Source organism: Haemorhous mexicanus, chromosome 13, assembly GCF_027477595.1.
Source record: "Haemorhous mexicanus isolate bHaeMex1 chromosome 13, bHaeMex1.pri, whole genome shotgun sequence".
In the NCBI taxonomy this organism is placed as follows: domain Eukaryota; kingdom Metazoa; phylum Chordata; class Aves; order Passeriformes; family Fringillidae; genus Haemorhous; species Haemorhous mexicanus.
This window is the reverse complement of record NC_082353.1, coordinates 21,227,011-21,247,006: the sequence shown is the minus strand read 5'-3', so window position 1 is coordinate 21,247,006 and position 19,996 is coordinate 21,227,011. Positions and strand designations below refer to the sequence as shown.

General features: G+C 45.5%; 1 protein-coding gene across 2 annotated transcripts in view; it reads right to left on the bottom strand.

Annotated features, from left to right (window-relative positions):
* The window catches only part of MAP2K5 (mitogen-activated protein kinase kinase 5), a 127,604-nt gene that overhangs the window by 1,611 nt on the left and 105,997 nt on the right, over window positions 1-19,996 (bottom strand). For both annotated transcript variants that reach the window (XM_059858739.1, XM_059858738.1), the window contains 2 exons: window positions 19,549-19,610; window positions 16,486-16,531 (listed from right to left, as the gene is read on the bottom strand). In XM_059858739.1, coding sequence (XP_059714722.1) covers window positions 16,486-16,531; window positions 19,549-19,610 — 108 coding nt within the window. The remainder of the gene's footprint in view (window positions 1-16,485; window positions 16,532-19,548; window positions 19,611-19,996) is intronic.

Here is a 19,996-nt window from a genome sequence, read left to right as displayed (position 1 = left end):
GTGCATCCTTCACGTGCACTGACCTTCCAGAGCCTAAAGGGGATCCAGGAGAGCTGGAGAGGGACTCTGGACAAGGCAGGGAGTGACAGGATGAGGTGTTCTGCCCAGCACTGGGGTGGTTTTGGGTGGAGAAGTGCAGGAATAAGAGAAATGCTTTTATCTCCAGCACAGCCTAGAAGCAGCTGTTTCACCTCTCCAGCAGAACAGCCAAGGACACCAGAGAGAAGCAGCAGAGAACAATCAGGAGGCACAGACAGGGCAGAGCAGATGCTCTGGGGCAATCAAACCCCAATATTCCAGCCAGTCCCTTCCCCTTTAGGATGGAGAGACCCTGCAGGCAAAGCCCCCTCACCCCCAGGCTGTCCCTGCATTTAGGCTGCTGCTCTCACCCAAAGCCAGCAACCTGCTGGGCTTAAATATTCCTGCAGGGATTTACTGCAAGGGAACACTGAGGAAAGGTAAATGTCTGGAAACCTGAAATGCATTTTCTGCTGCAGGGACCAGTTCCAGCTCTGGTGAGGTTTCCCTGCCTGCTGTGGCATGCACAGCTTTATTTTTGGGGACACATGATCCCATCCCTGTGTATTTCAGGCTTCCTCAGACTCCTGTGCACGTTCACAACTACACAGTAACCACCTCCTTCCCAATTTTTAAACATCGAGCCTTAGAAACACCTGGAAATAGCACAGCCAGAGGGAAACTGGTTGAAAATCCAGCACCAAACCGGTTCTTCTTACCGGTACTGGTGTGCAGTAATCACCTCCTTCCCAATTCTTTAATGCTCAGCCTTAAAAATACCTGGAACTCAGCACAGCCAGCAGGAGAGAGGTTGAAAATCCAGCACCTAAGTGGTTTTCCTTAGTGGCTCAGTGGGATGCACTGGGAATCCTGCAGGGAGTGGGAAGTGGCTGCTGCAGAGCCTGGAGCTGGAAAGGTCAGGCAGGACAGGGCCAGGGCTGGCCCCCAGTGAGTGTCAGGCAGCCTAATTTTGTGTGTCAACCCCGAAAATGAGATAAACAATGACAAACCAGGCTTTTTAAATGAACTTGTCTCTTCTGGTTCTCTTGATAAAGGGTACATTTCTCGAGTTGCAGTGTCCCACCAGACAGGTTTAACTCTTTCACAGGGCAGCTCCTGGCAGAGGGGGAGGTGAAGGATTTAAATACCTGACAGGAAATTAAAAGGGCAGTGCCCCCCTGCACAAAGAGCCCTGGTAATTCCAACTCAGTGCTCACCAACCATCAATCATTTAGCCCAGTCAATTAAATCCCCATTATTCAGGGGTAAAAGTTCCATCATTTTATCTACCCCTAAAATCCAGCAATTTGCTTTCATGGCCTTCTCCTCTAGCCTAAAAAAAATCTTTGTTTCTGATAATAACCCACCTCTGAGCTTACTGCCACAGAGCTTGCACGGCACCCTGGGCAGGGCTGCAGGTCCATGGGCCTTTTCCAGCTCCAAGTGCCCACCTGGAGAGTGCAGCTCTGCTCCAGGTGGATGAAATTCCCTCTGGGATACAAAATCATCACCCACAGCCCCAAATCCCTCCAGCTCTTCAGTCTAAAGCACAGGTAACAATTCCACGGCCCCTCACACACAAATCCAGGAAGAGCAGAGCTTCAGGAGAGCCTCTCCCACAAACAGGACCCTCTGGCCATAAAATGTTTGTGTTTGGAGAGCACCAGGAGGTTCAGATCAATGCCAAAGGACAGGCAGACCATCAACTCTGCCCCCCATGCAATGCCTGGGATTTCAGGCACAAAAGGTGTCAGTGTTTATGTCAGACTGCTCTAAAGGCCCATGGAACAGGCAGCTACCAGCCTGGAATGGTGACAAAGCCCATTCCCAGTGTGACACGCCAGTCAGACACAGATTTCCTTGGAAATCACCAAAAAGAAGAGATTTTCCTCCCCAGGGTGGTGCTCCCTGGGGCACAGACCATGGCAGGAACCTGAATCCCAAACGGTGGGAGAACATGACATCTAACCCACTCCAGCACCTCCTTCTATTTTTTTTCCCCTGGCACAGTGAGAGGCTGACTGGGGAGGGCAGCCAATTAAAAATGATAATAAAATTCCTCATGCTTATGCAAGGAAGGTTGGGAAATGAGTGGCACTGCACTGGCTGCAGTGGTGCCGCCCTTTTAACACTTCTTTTCCCAGGAACCCTGAACTCCATTTATCACCAAGCAGCACAGACAAGTCATGCCTTCCATTTAAAAAATTCTGAACTCACCACCACAAAAAACCACAATAAAAAAGATCCCAACTGTTGCAGCCACAGCCTATCAAGACAATGGCCGTGCCCTCAGACAGCATTTCAAATACAGTTTATTAGTGTGTGATATGAAAAGGGTATTTTTATTGCATGATATAATGCAATGGGACCTTGGGCGCTCTGCAGAAGGACCTTGCACTCAGAAGTGTAATGAACCCCTAGTCCAAAAAACATTATACTGTACATTAACCTATCATTAATGGCACATTAGGGCTGGGGGCATTGCACGCTCGCTGGGCAGGGCTCCATCAGGACAGTGTGCAGGAAACCACAGCCTTCCCAGGCTTAAAACAAATAGAGAAAATAAATATTACTGCTGGCTGCAGGCTGCTCTGAGGGAAGCTCACTCGCTGCTTAACTTGCAGTTTTTTAAAGGGGGGGTGAGGAAGATGCAGCAGTTTATTGGGTGGTGTTGGCATGCCCTGAATGCACCAGATGCAGCTTTTCCTGCCCAAAACACAGCTCCTGATAAGAACAGAGTGTAAGCTGGAAGTGTGCTCCCCTTCCCTGCCATTCCCTAATTCCTCCCTGGCAGCAGGAGTGGGGAATGGGAACAGCATCCTCTGACCCAGCTCTCTGTTGGACACCTGGGATCTGCTTTGCCCCTGCACCCGTTTCACCTGAGCAGAATTCCAGCCCTGTTTCACCTGAGCAGAATTCCAGCCCTGCCAGCACCAACTCCATGTGAAACATGAGCAAACCACCAAATCCCTGCTGCTCCCAGAGCAGGTGGGATGTTCCAGGCCTTCCCCCACTCCAGGTGCTCTGTTCAAAGGAAGGCCACGGAGCAAATGTTAAATCAGGAAAGCCTGGCTGGCAGCTCATCCCTCCAACTCCAAAAAATTCCAACTTGGCTGTCCAGCAGCACATCCCAGTTGGTTCTCCCATTGCTCCTGAGGTGCCTGCACTGTGCACAGCTCTTGTATGAACTCAGGGCATGGATCTGAGGGGAAATCCTGCCCATCCTCATGTTTAATGGCAGACAAGTTCCACCTCCAACAGGACAAACACAGAGCTCAGCTCTGGAGCTGCACCAGCTTCCCAGGACTCCTGCAAACACCAAGTGCTGGGCAACCCAAAGAGCTTCCCAGAATTCCTGGAAGCACCAAGTGCTGGGCAACCCAAAGAGCTTCCCAGAATTCCTGGAAGCACCAAGTGCTGGGCAACCCAAACCACCCCGAACTGACCCCGGGTCCCCCTGCAGTGCCCTCAGCACGTGTCAGGATTTCATCACTCCAGCCCTGCCTCCAGTGCTGGAGGATTTTCCATCTCGAGCTGCTGCCTCCAAGGACAAGCCACACTAAAAGCTGTTCTAATTATCTGTGCCAGCTATCCACAGTATCCAACTGCGGCTCCCACAGCCAGGAATAGCAGCGAGGAATCCTCAGGCCAATTCTCTCACTGCAGACTCCCAAACATGGTTAATTCACAGGCACAGGAGGTGGCAGGGCATCCTCAGGGGATGCTCCACGCAGCTTCTGAGGCCTGAGTGGGGTAAGAACTCTGAAGGCTGAGCACACCTGGATCCACAGAGACACAGAACGTACCCACGGGTGAAAGGACTCTGCAGGACACTACTCAAGTGTGAGCCAGCTGCTCCATCTCTTGTTTTCCTTCTGAAATTTCAGGATTTTTTTAAACCCTTTTAAGGGAAGTGTGAGCACCTGAAGTGCTTGGAACAGCAGGGACTGGGAGGCTCAGTCTGTGTGTCTGCCAAGAGTGTCCCAAAGCTGCAGCAAGGTCAGCTGCAGCCTCCTTGGCTCTTCCAAATGGGATTGCAGATCACAGACTGAGCTTAACCCTAAAACTGCAGCTCCTCCTTGGGACTGTGCCTGATCTGGGAGCAAGGTTTGCTGGCCCAGTTCTCTCTCACTGTTCTGTCCTCAGACTATTGAGGGCAAGGACTGCGCTTGCTGAGCCAGAGAGGCTCCAGCACCCCAGAGCTGTGCTCAGCTGGTGCAGGAGACAAAGCCCCAGAGCAGGGGGTGAAACCACGGCATCACAGAATCGTGGCACCCCCAGTCACGGGCTGGAAGGACCTTAACACCCACCCAGTCCTCCCCCTTCCACACCTTCCACCAGCCCAGGCTGCTCCAATCCAACCCTGAGCACTCCCAGCACGGACCAGTGGCGTTTTCTGGCTGGAGATGAGGCAGGAACAAGAACACATCCCCGGGGCAAACCAAGTCTGGTTATTTTCCTGCAAGTTTCTGCTCCTTCCTCGCTCCTCAGCTGAGAGCAGAGCCCAGCCTGCTGAGCAGCTCCACTCGGGAAGTGGGGAGTTTTGTTTGTTGCACGGCCTCCCTAACACACACTGTAATTAAAATGTTGATTACTAAACAGTTTAAATATATGACAGACAATGCAGTTAAAGCCTACAGTTAGGTCAATATGTGATTTAGATTTGCCATTTAAAAACTCTCATTTAAATTTTGCATACATTAATCACTACCATACTTCAATGTTCTGATATCCACCTGACTACACTATTAAAATAAAACTTGCTGCCCCAGGGAAATCCTACTTATTCTTAATTGTTTCGAGGCTTTGATGGGCTTTTAATCTAAGATTAATTTATGCAATTTTAAATAACTCTTCTTATGATTAATAAGCTTGAAAATTAAAAGGAGTCTAAAGCAATTATAATGAGCATTTGGTCATAACCTCATTAGGAGAAGGAGTGAAGGATACAGCTCTGGAATTCTTACAAGACTACAATTTAAGGTTACTTTCAGAGGAGTCAAACATAGTTCTTGAAATTGCAAAGGCAGATTAGCCTAGGTCAGCCTTAGAACTATGGCTACCTAGATTAGCACACTAATGATTTTATCCCTCTGATGATATGTGAGACAGTGAAAAGATGATGCAAAACAAAGATAAATGGATAACACAACTAAGAACTGAAGCCTTGGGGTTAAATTTCTTCCTTATCCTTTTTTTTTTTTTTGATTAGTATTTCTGTCCCCTGTTATTTATCTGTTTGTAGACTGACTTTCACGAATGCATTTTTCCTTTTTATAGGATAAAGTTAATTGCAAGTGATTTTCAGCTGGTTTAGTTTTGTTGAGGCACCAAAACTCTCCTGCAATTTACAGAAATTGTCTTCAAATAACAACAGTCCCCAGGCCTGACGGATGGACCAAGAGGACAACACCTTAACTTTGACCTCAACACCTTAACCTGAACAGCAAATGTCTACACACCTCACCCGAATTTCCATTTTTAAACAGCAATACAGAGTCTTCATTATGATGAAAGTATTATCTTTCCAGGCTTTGGGCAGCTGGCGACCCCAAAACAGATCTCAGAGACCCCTCGTGCACTTGACTGATGTGTCCAAGCTGGCAACTCATCACCAGACAAAGAGGGTCAAGAGGGAATTTTTCAGGTGAGAACAGCAGGAATCGGAGCAGCTCCACTCCCCAGCTGGCCCTGACCTCCAACTCCTCACCCCCTCCTCCTGCAGGACCCTGGCTCTGCTATTTGCTCCCTTCCTGTGGCAAAGACCGGCCTGAAATTTACTACAGGGTTTAGGGTTTGGCTGTGGCACAGAGGAATCTATTTGCCCATCTGCAGATCATTCTTTCCACAGCAGCTTTGCTTTTGGTATTCGTTGTTAAAGCAGTAACTGTCCTTGGCACTCCCCGCGCTGCTCGGCTGAACACGAGCCAGTTCCCAGCAAAGGTACTTCACTTCTTGTGTTATGACTCTTAAAAACTCTTAAAACAAACGAAAGCAACCGAAATCTAATTGGAGTTTACTTCTGCAAGTGCTGCTGAGGTTAAGGAGAGCTGCAGAGGAGGAATGGGGAGAGTGGCCCAAGGCTGATGGAGTCTGTCAACATTAGCAAGCTGTCGACAGCAGAAGCAGCTCTGCTGAGTGAAACGCTCGGTGCAACATTTTGGGGATGGAAGAGGTTTGACTTTTGCCCAGCTCTGGTCTGGTCTGTGGCCTCAGTGCCCATTAGTAGCTGGAGCTCATTAGGTGTGTGCCTGGAGCACATCTTCTGGTGGGGCTTCATTTGAAATTGATTCAGTTCGTGAGCTTCAAGACCTGGCTGTGATGGGAATGAGAGAGTGGGGCTCGGAAAGAGCAGAGATTCACACCAGAAAGGCACACCTGACCTGAACTCTGGTGGAGCTTCACCTGCAGAAGTGTCCTGAGCTCCTGCACAGGGATGGTCTCAGTGACACCAAACAGAGCTCGTCAGGAATTCAGAGCTGATACAGAATTTCCTTCAAACAAGGACTAAGTCTTCCCCTAGACTCAGGGGGAAGGGTGAAGAAAACAACTGTTTTCCCCAAGTTTTTCTACTGGGGAAAAAAAAAAAAATTGCTAAGCAAATTACTAAACTGAAGTAAACTGAAACGATCTCCTAAATGTTTTTCACCCAAACCTTGGAGAAGAAAATGCTGTGTGCACACATGCACAAATAACAACAATTAACAAAAGCAAAAAAAACCCAAAAATGATGTGGCTGGAAGCAAAAAGGGAGAATGGAACAGCTCGTACTTCGTTAGCATTTTTGTGATGAAGTTTCTGCAAATGAACAAGTTGTTTTTAGAAGTACCACTACGATCATCCTGCATTCCGTGGCTGCACGCTGCCTGCACGGAGTGCAAAACGACGTCCCTGTGTCTGGCAAGCTCTGTGAAGGGACTCAATAAAGTATTAAATGACGGAGGGGAAGGCGCTGCCAAATCCCCTCGTCTGAGGAGCAGAGAAAGCTCAGGTACGAAACAATGCCGGAATAAACACACAGAGCCCTGCTGAAAGCACAGAGAGAGCAAAATACATCACTACTACTTGGGGAAAAAAAATATCAATTCCTTTGACTCCCTCCCAAGGTCACGGAACAAGGACCGAGGCCACCAGCACCATTTCCACGCTCAGAGCTGTATTTTAATCCAGGGGAGCCTTTCCCTTCCCTGGTGGGAACCTGGCTCTCCCCAGCCCAGCAGGCACGGGCTCATCCCGATTTACACCAGCTGAGCGTTTCCCCAACCTCTCCCACCAAATCCGAGCAGGCAGATGCACCCTGATGGGACAATGAACTTTTCCAGGGCTGTATTTTGGGGTCTCGGCCTGAATAAAGCCGCGCTCCCAGCTCTGCCCCGGCTGGAAGCGCCAGCAGCCGGCTCCGGAGGCAAGGCCGCGGCTTCAAAAAAGGAAAATAAATAAAAAAGAAATCATGTTTAATTTAAAAATTAGAAACTGGAGCAGGCTGTGAGCGCAGAGGTTGATTGAAACAAAATTTAAATTCCTGTCAAGCCCATTTAAACACAGGGGCCCTTCATAGGCAATTAGCTGCTCCCTGTGAAGGCTGAGCGAGGCCGGGCCTGGTCACTGTGAGGAGCCGAGAAAAATTAACTAAAATCAGGCGCTATGAAATATTTAGCCTCCCAGTTTATCACCGGGGTTTGGAAGTGTAAACAAGACAAAAATCGATTCCTCGGTGCCCTCCAATCAATCCCCCAAAATGGCGAGGGCATCTGTTTCTGCTCAATTTTGTTTACTCTGGCAGATTTGCCTTAATTGCGGTTGTTTATCTCCCGTTGTCCCCGGGGCCCTAATCTCCCGATTACTAATACTTAACACTCATTTCACATCTAAAGCTACTTCTAATCCTCAACAGGTTTCTGGAGCTCTTAAAATGATGGAGGCCGGGGAGATTTCTCTTTGTGAGAGGAGCATTTCGCGACCCGCGACCAGCTGGGCCCAATCGTCACCAGGGATGGCGGCAACAAAGGTGCTAAAAGGCTCTTTCACAAACTCTGCCTCTCCGCCGAGGGAAAAAAGGCCTTTGATGGGGAAAAAAGGGAAAAAAACCACCCTGAACAAGGGGGCTCCAACAGTCCGGCCAAATAAAGTTACTGTCATAATCAAGCGCTGTCAATCACAATGAAAATCCAATTAAAAAATCTTTCAGCACGGCCCCTCTTCAGGAGAAAAATGTCCCCTATTTATATGCGGGTTTTTTTTTTTTTTCCCCTTTTTTTTTTGTCAACTGCACAAATTAGAAAGTCGTATTAATTGATTTTTTACTACTTTAGGCCCTGATCCTCCAGCAGAATTTCTGCGGATGGAAGAATCAAGCAGCACAAATCTGATTAAAGGATTTGAGGCATAATGCACACAGGTCACTAAGAAGCCATATCTCTATCTCCTGCTTTATACTCTGCTTATTCATAGGCAATTATTACTCTTATTTAATACTGCAGGAGTGTCCTGAGGTGCTAATTGGACCAGAGACCCACATGTAGCTGGTTCTGCACGAGCACCAACCATTTTAATCCATGCAGAGTGTCTGAACAGATTTAAAATGCCAATTTCATTACACAAATAAAAGCTGCACGTGGATTGCAACAGTTGCCTGTTAGAGCAAATTCCTTGATGGATTTGGAATGAATAGAAAGGGCAGTTTTCTGGGATTTAAAAGATATTATTTTGGAACTGCTAACAGATTTTTTTCCCCTCAATTTTTCAAAATAAATACGTAAGGAAGACAGCTGACATAAAACATCAACGAGGCAAAGGCACAACTTCTCAATATCCAGTAATTGAAAGATTTGCAATTCTGCTACCAAAAGGAGTGAGATGTAAATATTTGTCCCTGTGCCTGGAGAACTACTGAACAACCAGCAGTGCCAAATGAAACATTTGCTCAAATTAAACTGCAAAGCCCAGGAGACTCAAGTAACCAAAAAATATGAACTGTAGCCCTCTAAGCTGTTGCCAGTTTGTTTTTGTTCAATTTCCTTAGATTTTCAACACCTCTTTGAGCCAACTCGAGTTATTCCTTTTCACATTTCACAGGGAAGTGCTGCTGTTTTGTGCAGCTCTAGGGCATGGTAGGAGGGGAATATTCCCATTAATTGCCAGATATTATTCCCAGATATTCCCATTTGCTGGAGGAACTGGGTGATCCCATGGCAATGGGTGCAGCAGGCAGGGAATGAAGGCACCACCCCTTAAGCTGTCACCATCCTGCTCTTGGGTGGTTGCTGGATTTAGTGACACTGATAGAATGGATGTCTCCATCTCAGGAGCTGATTTCTCAAGTGGCACAGAGGAACTCACCCCAAAGACAGAGATGGCTTTTCCCCCCAACTTTTTTTTTTTTTTTTTGAAAGACAGAGGGGAATACCCCTGACTCACCTTTCCCAATTTCAGCCCAGTGAGCAAGGCTGCCACCTGAGGAAACAGATTTTTTTCCTCTTAAGCTACCTTGAGCAAGGGAGATACTGAGCACGCAGTGACAGAGCATCCTGAGCCCTGCTGTGAAATCTCTGCCTCAATATAAATTCTGATTTGTCTTCAGTGTATCCAGGATTTGATCCAGAACTCCTTGTCTGAAGGGAGAGACTGTTCAGACAAGGAGTTCATTATTTACCACATATATTTCATGATTGAACTGGATGATCCTAAAAAACCTTTCCCAACCTAAACAATTCTATATTTACAACAGCTAAAACACTTGGCTCTGTGCTTTTTTCCCTGGAGAAACCAGGAGAGAGCCCTTTCCTTCACATCTGCTTGTGTGTGGTGTCTGTCAGAACCTCCCTTGTCATGGAGTGAGTAACTGGGATCCTTGTGACAGAGGAGAGGCTGCACATCTGCAAACGAGGCCATTCATCACAGCTCCAAGCACAGACAATTTTACCAGCCCTGATGGGAGATCCTGCACTGGCCCAGGATAAAACAAAGTAGCCAAAGAGGGAAAATTCTTGGCTCCCTGTGATTCAGCAAGGGTGCCCAAACATCTGGACAGGTGCGCACCACAAGTGTGGATCTCTAAAGCTGGTCTCACAGGACCTCTGGGGTGTGCTTGTGCAAAGGAAGTGCTGAGAGCCGTCTGCTCCATCCCAAAAACCACCAGCATCCAAACCCCAGCCCTGGCTCCTCAGTGACACCACTGGGGGAAAGCCCTTCATTGACAGACCTAAGCACCAGTGTTTTATTGGCTTTATTCTGGGGCTTTAGATGAAAATCCAGGCAGGATTATGCTGATCCTCCATTTGTTTGTTTAAACCATAAAAGTATTTCCTGAGAGCTGAAATCAGGGGTTTAACACAACTAACTGCAAATATGTTTAGCTACTGTGCAGACCCTCTGAAATAAAGCTACATAAAATATTGCTACTTAAAACCTTACGTTTTTAATTCCCTTGTTGTACTTGTTGGAGATACGGGAACAGGCAGCCAGAATGCATTTTTGATTCTCTAACATCTTCACACGTGTCTTAAGATTTTTAAATATACAAACTAACTGTTTATCTGGGGAAAAAATGCCCATTACAGCCAATAAAATCAGGGTGTCTGGTCCAGAGCCATTCCTGGAATGGGGAGGGGGATTGCTGGATGCATAGGAATGGGAAATTTCAAAATTGTATTAGGCATTAAAATAAATAAAATACCAGAGGAGAACAGGTTTTCCAGCATGTCAGTGGCTTTGACACAGATGATGTACAAATTCATCACACGATGCTTAAATTGATACAATTTAAATTGATAAAATATTGACATAAGAAACGTCAGTAATTTAAATTTTAAGTAGGAGAAAAGCTCCTGGTTGTGTTGACAACTTGAGGAAGAATCATTAGATCTGTGCAAAAGTAATGGAGTGCAGGAGGTGACTGCAGCCTCTCCCTGCCCAATTTTTCCTTGAGAAATCCTAAAGGCTGTGCTTTGATGCCTCCACAGGAGAGCACAACAGAATAACTGCTCCATTCCTGACTTTTGGTGTTTCAAACAGCATTTTTTACACCAACGCCTTTCGTTCCAATCACCACCACGGAGGAGTTCAACGCTGCACTAACAACAAAAACCCCTCCCCACGAGGCTCCAGCAATCCCAAAAAAAGCACCAACAATCTGCAGCAGCCGAGGCCGAGCTCGCAGCTACAGAAGAGATTTTAAACAATTACCAAAGCAGGGCAGTGATATCATAAAGGCAATTTCTGCGCTAGCTTGTTTTCTGCAACTCTCCCTGCCTCTGAACAGCTAGAACAGATAATAACTATTAGTAAATCAAACTCCTGCAATATCCAGCTGTGCCTCCCCCATTTACATACAGATAGAATGGGTATATGTTTTTAATATGTATGCCAGGCGTAGTTTTACCACAGCTGAAGTGCACGCTACAAAGGAGGAGGAGAATGGGAATGGAATCAGCATGAGATAATAAAGTGGCCTAGATAAAGTATTAGCCAGCGATTGATCTCAAACAGGGGATGCTGCTTCTCTCTGACCTGATTACTTACTATGCATAGATTCCATTAAATAGAGCTTAGGATGGAAAGCTTGGGGAAAATACCGTAAATACAGGCCCAGCCCCAGCCTGGCTGCTGCCCTGGACTCTGGCTTTAAACAGGACTTAAACCTTCCCTGCCTTCAAACAGGACTTAAACCTTCCCTGCCTTCAAACAGGACTTAAACCTTCCCTGCCTTCAAACAGGACTTAAACCTTCCCTGCCTTCAAACAGGACTTTAAACCCTCCCTGCCTTCAAACAGCAGTTAAACCTTTCCTGGCTTTAAACAGCAGTTAAACCTTTCCTGGCTTTAAACTGCAGTTAAACCTTCCCTGGCTTTAAACAGGAGTTAAACCTTCCCTGGGTTTAAACTGCAGTTAAACCTTCCCTGGGTTTAAACAGGAGTTAAACCTGCCCTGGGTTTAAACAGGAGTTAAACCTGCCCTGGGTTTAAACAGGAGCTAAACCTTCCCTGCCTTCAAACAGGACTTTAAACCCTCTCTGGCTTTAAACAGCAGTTAAACCTTCCCTGGGTTTAAACAGGAGTTAAACCCTCCCTGGCTTTAAACAGCAGTCTAAACCTTTCCTGGCTTTAAACAGGAGTCAAACCTTCTCTGGGTTTAAACAGGAGTTAAAAATTTAAATTACTGATGTTTCTTATGTTGATATTTCTATTTTTATGAAATTTTAAATCAATTTAAAAATCAGTTTAACAATTTTAAATTTTATCAATTTAAATTATTAAAATTAAAAATATTAAATGCATCAAATTAAACATTGTATGATAAACTGTATATGATCTGTGTCGAAGCCACTGACATGCTGGAAAACCTGTTCTCCTCTGGTATTTTATTTATTTTAATGCCTAATACAGTTTTGAAATTTCCCATTCCTATGCATCCAGCATAGGATGGAAATCCCCCTCCCCATTCCAGGAATGGCTCTGGACCAGACACCCTGATTTTATTTACTATAATGGTTATTTTTTCTATATTTTATTTACTATAATGGATATTTTTTCTATATTTTATTTACTATAATGGTTATTTTTTCCCCAGATAAACAGTTAGTTTGTATATTTAAATATCTTAAGACACGTGTCAAGATGTAAGAGACCCTCAAAAACGCAACCTGGCTGCCTGTTCTCCAACAAGCACAGGAAGGAATTAAAAACAGGAATAGGAGTTGAAACCTTCCCTGGGTTTAAACAAGAGTTTAAACCTTCCCTGGGCTGCCACAGCACAGCTCCTGAATTAGCACTGCCCTGAGAGCCAGAAAAACTGTGTTTATGGCAAAAAATGGAACAGCAAAGGGGAAAAAAATCTCTTTATACAGAAGGATTGTTAAGATTTTCATGTCCAGAAGGGAGGGGAGAGACAGAGAGGAATGTGCTGTGCATCCTCCCTGTGATAATACAGGAATATATTTATATTCCATTTAATTCTCTCTCTGCCTTTCTCTTAAGAGGGAACAAACTGGAGATAAAAGAGCAGCATTTTGGAGCAAGTTCAGGATGACCACTGGTAAATTCTGAGGTTGTTCCTTTCCCTGAATGGCCAATTTTTTCCCCACTACTTGGTGAAATTCCTTATTTCACTGCTGTGGGAGAAGTCAGTTGATTCAATTACGTACATCCAGAAAAACCAATGGGATATCTTGTTTTGGACATGGCTGCAGGGAAGGAAGGGCAGTGAGTAAATAAATAATAAAATAAATAAATCCAGGAGCCTGATCCACCTGCACATGGACATCTGTGGTAATGAAAAACATGACTTGAAACAGGAATTTCATCCAGCCTCGGCTCTGGCCCTATTTCCTGACAAAAAGGGACATTTGGGATTTTATAAAAAAGAGCTTTTTGCATGACAGGCAGGGGAAACCCATCCCAGGACTCTGGTGGAGGTGCCAACCTGACACTCCAGGTATTGGCACTCAGCTCTCAAATGCACCTAAAACCCACTGATTATCAGCAGAGGAGGAAAAGAGTCATCTCCTGCTCCCTTGCACTCGCTTTCAGTCCTGAATTATCCTAAACTGGTCACAAAGTAGTGACGTCCAGCCCAGCTGTGGCTGCAGGGGAGGGGAAGATGCTCTGGTTTGTCTGCAGGTGAGGACGGGTGTGTGACACCTCCCAGCACTGCTGGAACGCTGCTTTTAACTCAAATAACCCACCCCAGACTGCAGAGGACAAGGTGAAGCCCTGCTCTGGTTCGAATCAGGGAGAAGGTGACCTTGGAGGTGCAGGGTTTCACTGCATCCCTCCGGGCGTCCCTCCCACCCCCCGGAGCCACGGGGCAATTTCAGCAGGGTGGAATTAAGGTGAGAAACTCCAGAATCCACAGGATCTCTGTGCCCAGGGAATGAGGCACTCAGTGCTCTGCTCAAGGTGGGGCTCAAACGGACTCCACGACCTTCTCCCACCTCCTTAATTCCAGGATATTTCAAGTTTTGGTGTTTTTCTGTCCCCGTTTTCCAGCAATTATAAATTATTTTCTGCACACATATTTAGGCACAGATATGCTGTGTGTATCTGTGTACATAGACAATGCTAATATATATATTTATAATTTCATAAATAAAGTGCTCGTTGAGAAGACCGAGAAAAAGCAAAAATATAAAGGGTTTGACTCTATAAATATATAATATATAAATAGAAATGAATATACAATCATATTATAGAAAGATTAATTCTATAAAAATAATTATTAATTATAATATAAATAACTGTAGAAGATATGATTGTTCATGATAAATATGTATTTATATATAATGTGAAATAAATATATATTTTTATATAATATGAAATAAATATAAATATTTTATATATAATATTACATATATCCTCTATAATATAAAGGAGTGAGCAGCTCCTGTTTTACTACTCGATGCTGCAAGCTCATTTCTAAGTGACTAAAAAGGAGGTGGAAAAAAAATGCATTAAATTGTTTAAAAAGTAGGAACGCTCCTTTTTTATTCATTTTTTTCATCCCAGAGGCGCCGGAATTTCCAAATAATTTCACAGAACGCCTCCTGTAAAGGGGCCCAGCACACTCCAGGGCATGTAGTTGGAAAGATAAATCTGTGCACTTCCCTGCTACTGCAGGCACTCACCCTTTGGCCTCATTTTTATGGCTCTGCACCCTGGAGTGGTGTTATTGCTCCCAACCATCGCCACGCACACTTCTGGGGGGCGCTGGGATCTGCAGATGTTTTATTGATGAGTGGCATTCTGCATCACCAGGATGTGCCTCTGCAAGCAGGGAGAGGCTTCCTGAGAGCCCATTCCATTGTGCTAAGGGCCGAGGCACCTGGCTGTGGCAGAAGGGAGCCAAGTAAAGCTGCCTGCAGCTCCAGAACCTGCTCCAGGTAAAGCTGCCTGCAGCTCCAGAACCTGCTCCAGGCAAACCTGCCTGCAGCTCCAGAACCTGCTCCAGGCAAACCTGCCTGCAGCTCCAGAACCTGCTCCAGGCAAACCTGCCTGCAGCTCCAGAACCTGCTCCAGGCAAACCTGCCTGCAGCTCCAGAACCTGCTCCAGGCAAACCTGCCTGCAGCTCCAGAACCTGCTCCAGGCAAACCTGCCTGCAGCTCCAGAACCTGCTCCAGGCAAACCTGCCTGCAGCTCCAGAACCTGCTCCAGGTAAAGCTGCCTGCAGCTCCAGGTAAACCTGCCTGCAGCTCCAGAACCTGCTCCAGGTAAACCTGCCTGCAGCTCCAGAACCTGCTCCAAGCTTTCTCAGATGTGACTAACTGCAAGAATTTCCCAGCCATCAAAAATTCATTAAAAAAAGACAAAAAATCAGCCTTTGGTGGGAGAAAGCCCCAAGTGGAGGGGCTCTGGTAAACTTTAAGGTTTCGTTTCAGCGACGTTTTTTAAGCAGGTGCCCAACTGCAAGGGCAGATTTGGTGGAGGTAATGTCCCTAAAATGAGACTCACAGTTAAACACTCCTAACCAGGAGAGAGACTTGTCTGGATTGTGACACACCTGCCCCTGGGCATCTTCACAGATTAGCCTTTAACTAGAGAATTGCTGCAGGAGAAAAACTTGTTTATTCTCCCAGAAGCAATGAGAATATTCTCTTTCTTGGAAGCAAGAAATGAGAGGATGAGCCAGCGTCTTGATCCTATTAAAATCCCTCACAATTATTCCTGTGTTCCAATTATCTCTGTATATTTCATGCACAGATGGATATTCATTTCAAATAAATATCTATACTGAAGTGTATACTTAATTTCAAATAAATCATGATGATTTTAGAGAAGCTTTCAAGTTACAGCAAGCAGAACATAAAGGAAAGTAAGGAAACATTTAAAAATTAAAGGTGTTTGACATGAGCCAGAGGGCACTGGGAGTCTACATAAATTGCTGTATTTAGCAATAATTAATAATTGCAAAATGACAATTGCCCAAGAAGTGGGCTCTGAGCTCAGATTCCAAGCCTGAGAGCCCTTCCATGGGCAAACCTCACCAAATATTCTCATCCTCCTGCAGCCAATCTGGTTTCATTTTACACAACCATCACTGAAAGCAGTGCCTCTTGCATTTCATTAAAATCCATCTTTTAACCCCACTCTCTGTTCTCAGTCCTCACTTTTGGGAAGGTTCAGGCTGGCAGATGCTGACAAGGAGTGACCTACATTAAGCTGTAATCCCTGGACATCCAAACTGGAAGAAAATGTGTATCAAGCATCAGAATGGTTTTGATTGAAACTCGATAGTGGCTGTCAAAGTTCTGAATTAACTCCCCAAACCACAAGTGAAGGTAACAGCAAAACACCCACCAACTTCAGAACCACAGTCCCACCCCTGCTTTGGGTGCAAATATGGAATTGCTGCACAAGCAGGAAGAGTTCAGAAACACACTGAGCACACTGAAAAGTGCAGGAAAAAAGAGATGAATTCCTATGTAAATGACCAAAAAATATTCACTGACAAATCCAAACTGAGGTTTCACTCACCATTAAATCTTCAGGTGCTGGCCTCTCCTTTGGCTGCTTCTTCATGCTGTGTCAGAAAACAAAATGTTTGTATCAAAACAACTGCCTGTTGATTTGAAATACTGAGTTGTTTTATTTAAAATGTTGAAATACTGAATTGTATTTTATCCCTTTTATTGCAGAGTGAAGAATTTCAATGTATTTCCTAAATTTATCAGGTGCTGATGGGAGACAGGGTTCCTAGCAGTAACCAAAATATTAATTTTGGGGTTTTCCTCCCTCCCAGCCTTCCCTTAGGGGATCTAGGGCTCCACACTGTTTGTAACCATGAAAAGTGTGTAAATACAGAGATCCTCAAGAACCAGGAGGAACAGAGAGCTGACTCCCATTTTTCCATTTTTTTTGGTATTTTATCCCTTTTATCCCAGAATGAACAATTTCAGTGTATGTTCCTAACAGTCCCCAAATATTAATGGAATTTTTTTGTCCCTCCCAGCCTTCCCTGATGGGATCTAGGGCTCCACACTGTTTGTAACCATGAAAAGTGTGTAAATACAGAGATCCTCAAGAACCAGGAGGTACAGAGAGCTGATCCCCATCTTTTTCCAATTGTACTTTATCCCTTTTATCACTGAGTGAAGAATTCCACTGTATGAGAAACAGGGTTCCTAACAGTAACCACAACATTAATGGGATTTTCCTCCCTCCCAGCCTTCCCTGATGGGATGCAGGGCTCCACCCTGGGTGGATTTCTGAATTTACACACCAGGAAAGGTGAGGTTATGTATTTGAGGATGCATTTTTTAATCCATCTGTGTGGATTCCTGTACTTACACACCAGGAAAGGTGAGGTTATGTATTTGAGGATGCACTTTTAAATCCATCTGTGTGGATTCCTGTACTTACACACCAGGAAAGGTGAGGTTATGTATTTGAGGATGCATTTTTTAATCCATCTGTGTGGATTCCTGTACTTACACACCATTTTTCGGGGGATTATGACACAGCTCAACACCAAGAATTACCCAAACAGGTGGGAAATCCAACTCCAGCACTGAACATGCAATACCCTGGGGTGCCTACCTTCACTTTCCCCCATTTATTTCCATTACCCTGCAGGGTGATAGTTCATTACACAGCATTAACCTGGTTATAGGATCATGTTTCTCATGCAAACAGTGCTGCTTTTCCCTGCAACAGGTGCAATTAGCTCTGGAGGCCGTGCTTAGCTGCATGAGGGAACACAATAACGTGGCACAGAGGTGACCACCAGGAGCTGCCTGTGGACTAATTGGATTCCATCCAAGCAGCCAGGCTTTGCAGAGGGCCTGGCACAAAGTCTGGGATGCTGCTCACTTGACATCTCCCAGGGTTATTCCAAACCGATTGCTTAAATAAGGTAGAGTTGCTCCTTATTTGGGTTTTTTTTGGTTTGTTTTTAAGCAGTAATTCCCCCCACTGCAAAGCACAGCTAACAAAGCACTGGGTACAGAACACCAAACGAGCTGTGCTGTAAATTGGAGACATTAAGGACACAATTTGCCCTCCCCTACAAACAACTCGGAGCCCCTCAGACATGCAAGTCCCACGAGCTGTCTGCGGCAGCAGCTCTAATCTGACAGCCCAAAGCAGCCCTGTCCCTGGGGAGAGGCAGGCTATTAGCCACCATCACTCCTGTGCAGGTTGACATCTGGGGGGGTTTCAGCTCAGGCCGTGCCTGCCTGTGCCTCACTGGGGGTTTTTGAGAGCAGCCTGTCATCGCTGCCTCGCCGAGGATGAAAGGAGCCCGAGCTCCACAGCCGGGCTGAGCTGCAGAACCCTCCAAACACCCCGGCTCTGTGAAAGCTGAAACCACTGCAAAGCCAGGCCTCTGTTACACAAACTTTAATTATTTAGTTGCTTTAATTAACTGCTCATCAGCCTGCTTTTGGTGGCTGTATTTGTTACAGGCCGTGGCAGGCCTCAGAGATGCTTTCTGCTCGATGAGCTGCTCAGAATTCAGGTTTATGGGGTCACTTCTGCTGCAGCAGCCCTGGCACCAGGCAGAAAACCCCAAAATGTGCAAAGCCCAACCCGTGTGGGGCTGGGGGCTTGGGGGAGGACAAGGACCCATCCCTGGAGCAGGACAATCCCTGGGAAAAGACACATCCCTGGATTCCTGCTCCCACCCACACGCAGCTCCCACTCTGGTGGCTCCCTCTGATCTCACCCAGCCCTGTTTCTCCCTCCAACACCTCCTCTTTCCACAAAATTCAAGCTTATTTCTTCTGCTGTGCATAAATGCCTCCCCTTTTAAAAATATTTTTGGATTTTGAGGGGTGAGGGGCAGTTAGAAAGAGATTTTTTTCCCTTCCCTTTGCTTCTTTAAGATCTCTTACCTGCCAGATTTGTATCCTCTACTCGCTCAAGCACTGTATTCTTTATTCTACAACCCCCTCCCCAATTCTCCTTTAATTTAAAAGGTTTCCAATGAACTATTCCGTTTTAAGGACAGCAAATATACCCAGTGGTGTGTTTTAAACCACGGCTCTCAGTAAAAATTACTTAGTGAGAAGCCAATGAATTCATCAAGGCCGCTTGCCTTCTAAACACGGAGGCAATTTTACACCAAATATTTAAAAAAAACCCCTAAATAATCATGTGGCACACACGAATTTTGCAGATGAATTGCTTACTGCAAAGTAAAAATTACTTACTGAGAAGCCAATGAATTCATCAAGGCCGCTTGCCCTCCTAAACATCGAGGCAATTTCAAAGAAAACCCCTTAAACAATGATATTACCCACATGGATTTTGCTGATGAATTCTCAGAGTCTCAGCAGCCAGACTCGGGGCGAGGTTCATTAAAAAAGAGGTTAAAACCCCCCAAAAAGGCCCAAGCCTTGTAAGTACTTTTACGACCCTTTGTGTAAATAACGTTTACATAATTTAAACAGTTTGCTCAGCTTTGCTGCCCCATCTGCCCAAGGCCCCCGAGCCCCCGTGCTCCGGGAAGGGAGGCAGAGCCAGAAGGTCTCGGGGAGCCGGGAGTTAATGGCACGGATCATTTCCATCCAGGGCAGGCAGTTTGCAGACCCGGCTCACCATTGAGTGATGAAGTGCACAAATGGCTCCGAGAACTCCCCGGCTGGAAGCACCGGCGATTCCTGGGATTGCAGCGAGACAAGGAGCAGTCAGGAGCAGGCAACAGCTTTTTTCTTTTTTTTTTTTTTTAGGTGGAATGCAAAATAACAGCAAAACAAAACACACACACACACAAAAAAAAAAAAAAACCCAAACCAAAAAACCCCCCTCCAGGAATAATAACCCCAAAAACCTTCTTTTCACACGCAGGATTTGAGACAGAAAGGTACAAATTCTTTGGAGGATGTGTTATAAAACACTGAATTTCAACTAATGAGTATTACACAATGGGTAAAAACATGTGGAAAGACACTGAGGGGAGGTGAAAAAAGGACAATGATAGCCACAGGGTAAAAAGGAAGGTAGGGAAAGTGTAAATGAGAAATTAATGATTATTTAAGTAACACAC